The following is a 2,875-nucleotide window of genomic DNA, read 5'->3' on the forward strand; positions in this document are numbered from 1 at the left end:
GAAGAATGAAAGACCGAGCGCTGCGGGAAACGAATGTACCCCCCAAGTCTTTTCTAGCGAAGCAACGAACACCCTCGGAGTCTCCGGCAGCTTCGCTCGTCTTGCGCAGCTGTACAGTGCACTACACGCAGCTGCGCTGCCAGCGCCATCTCCGTCCAGACCGCACGACGAGAATGAAGAAGATCTTGAGAGTAAGGCCCTCGCTCTGGAGACGAAACTCGTGCACTACTTCGAGGACGAAGATAGTGACGAAGGAGAGGAAGACGAACGTTTACTACACAAGATGCTACGTCCTCTTACCGCATCTCTGATCGAGGCAATTGAGCGAGACACGAGCTCGCTGATACAGCTGCGTCTTGGTGGGAATCCGATGGAGGAAAGTAGTGCCGAGGACAGAGAGAAGATCATGTGGACGAGCTATGCGGTGGCCAAGGTGTTTCACGGGCTTACGACGCCGCAACTCCCGACACGACAGTGGCGCGACCACGTCTGCTGGCGTCGCTACTCCGACGTCGCCTTCGAGCGCATCGTACAGATTGCAAACAGAGTGTTAGTGGAGAATCAAGCTACAGCAAGTAAGGATTTAGCGTCTATAGAAGAATAAAGCTGTTCATGGGTGATAAATTACTAAGCTTGCTGTGAGTTACTTTCCAGCGCGCTTCGCGTAGTCATGCCCGACGTCGGGCACTCATGCATCGGAACACTGGAAGTAGGCTACTAGTTCTGACAGTGTGAAAGCATCGAGTTGGACCGAACATTTGTGCAGTGCGTGTTCTGTATTGTAGTAGCTGGGTACGAACAGCAGCGCAGTTACTGATCCGGTTGATGGAATGATGTGACTATAATGCCGTCGGAATCCAGCTTCACCTTTGCTCGTGAAGGGGCCACTATTGAGAGCTTCAACTTGGGTGTGGCATACACTGTGCTTAGCTTACGTTGAGACCCGGGTTTTGCTGGACTGAGAACCCAGCACCGATTTATACTGCGCGAAGTCGGACGCAGGATGCAAGACGAGATGGGGATTGCAGACCGGACCAAATCTGCTTATGCCGATAGAGCTGGGTTGCCTTCATATTTCTATCACAACCACATTTCTTTTTTTACACTCTGTCAAAACTGAAAAAACAATAAATTTAAAGATATAGAGATATAAAGTAAGAGAGGAACCTGCCAATGTGAGTGCGATCGGCGAGCATGTGCTCGCTGATAGACAGAGCCCAGTGCACGAACCCGGATGGGATGCCTGGCAAACCGTGGAAAACACAGTGGCTGAGTGGGTGGTCGGCGTCCACTCGCTCTCAGCCGCCGGTTGATCATTCGGCTTCATTTACGAATCGGCCTCGGAGGCAACAAGTGCCTCGAATCGCTGCAAGTTGCCTCCTGTAACTAAAGTCCCATCCCTAAAGCTGTGCCTCGCTCGGTACTACCGGACCGGTGTACCGGTACACTGTCCCCCACTTTTCCAGCTCGGTAGTCATGCCTATCTCTGCATCCGGGTGAGTACTGCACATCGTGCCACACACACTTTACACACGCTAATTGTCCGTGTGGTTTTGTCACCTCTAGACTTCAACAATCGACTCAACCGACACACTCAAATTCTTCCAGTTGCCCATCGCCCAAGTGATGAATCCTCCAGTAGCGGTGGTCCAACTGCCTACGTCAAAACCTGTGCAATCCTCTGACAATCCTCACACAGTCCATGGTCTGTATCTTGTCGAAGTCTTTACAGTTGAGCTGGTGCTGTGGGAGCCGTTCTACTCGGTGCTCTCACTGACCCCCAATAGCAACTCTGGTGCACGAATAGAAACTCACTCAACCGAAAGATCGCAGGCGCCATGGGGAGAGGTCGGAAGTGGTGTGCTCAGGAGGACGAAGCTCTGGCTCGCGCGTACAAGATTTCTGCGGAGAACCCAATACAAGGAACGGACCAAAAAGCTGCTGCATTCTGGGAGGATGTGTGCCGGCACACGGCAGCAGTATTCGACGGTGAAGCTCGATCTCTACAAGCCGTCAAAAACCGTTGGAGCATCATATCACACGATGTAGCAAAGTTTTCGGGGTGTGTATCTCGTGTAAAAGGTCGCAACGAGTCTGGTAAAAGGAGGCATCGGTCGATCACATGATGACCTCGATAATCCTGTACTTGACTGCAATGGCTCGTCACCAAGTGCAGATCAGCGTTGTGCCTCCTCTCCACGGCGATATACACACTCACCGTCGTCTCGAGACAGCTATTGGTTTCGATGAGGTCCTCGCTGCGATACAACCTGTTCCTGACGCGCTGTCGGCATTACCCCAACGCGTTGCCGACTTAGAGCGTCAGTTGCGGTTTGCTCAGTCCGAGGCTGCTGCCGCCGTGCGTTCGGTGGCACCCCACATCATGGCTCGTGAGAACGCGGAGACGTTCCTCAAGGCTGCAAACGCTGAGATTGAAGCCTTACACCACCACGTCAAGATTCTCCGCGAGTCGAACGCCAAGAACGACGCCATGCTCGCCACTGTTCAAGCCACTATGGAACGACACGCAGAAGACTTGAATCGTCTGCACTGCGAGGTCCAAGCTCGGGACTTTTTTATCAGCACGTTGCAGAAGAAGCTGGCTCGCGAACGCGAAGTGTACAAGTCTTCTATTGGCGCGAATACTGAGCAGACCCGGAAGCTCCACCTCCTTCTGGTAAAGCTTGCCCAGGGCAAGTATGTCGATAACGACACGCTCAAGGTCCTCGAGAACCAGCAAGACCGTAACACTCGCCTCCTCCAAGCGAATCGTACCCTCCGTGCACACGTGAGTCTGGCAGGGATGGATCCCGAGGTACTTCGTCTGGCTGTCGAAGGTACGCTCTTAATGTCGCTCCTTCCACCGTGTGTTCAG

General features: G+C 53.1%; 1 protein-coding gene across 1 annotated transcript in view; it reads left to right on the plus strand.

Moving 5' to 3' along the window:
* Nucleotides 1-1,838: 1,838 nt before the first annotated feature.
* Nucleotides 1,839-2,875, plus strand: part of PITG_14821 (uncharacterized protein) — a gene marked incomplete at both ends in the record, with an annotated part of 3,933 nt that continues 2,896 nt past the window's right edge. The window contains 2 exons of the mRNA XM_002898977.1: nucleotides 1,839-2,062; nucleotides 2,182-2,837. Of these exons, the coding sequence (XP_002899023.1) occupies nucleotides 1,839-2,062; nucleotides 2,182-2,837 (880 nt within the window). The remainder of the gene's footprint in view (nucleotides 2,063-2,181; nucleotides 2,838-2,875) is intronic.

Source organism: Phytophthora infestans, genomic scaffold (genome assembly GCF_000142945.1).
Source record: "Phytophthora infestans T30-4 supercont1.33 genomic scaffold, whole genome shotgun sequence".
Classification (NCBI taxonomy): Eukaryota; Oomycota; class Peronosporomycetes; order Peronosporales; family Peronosporaceae; genus Phytophthora; species Phytophthora infestans.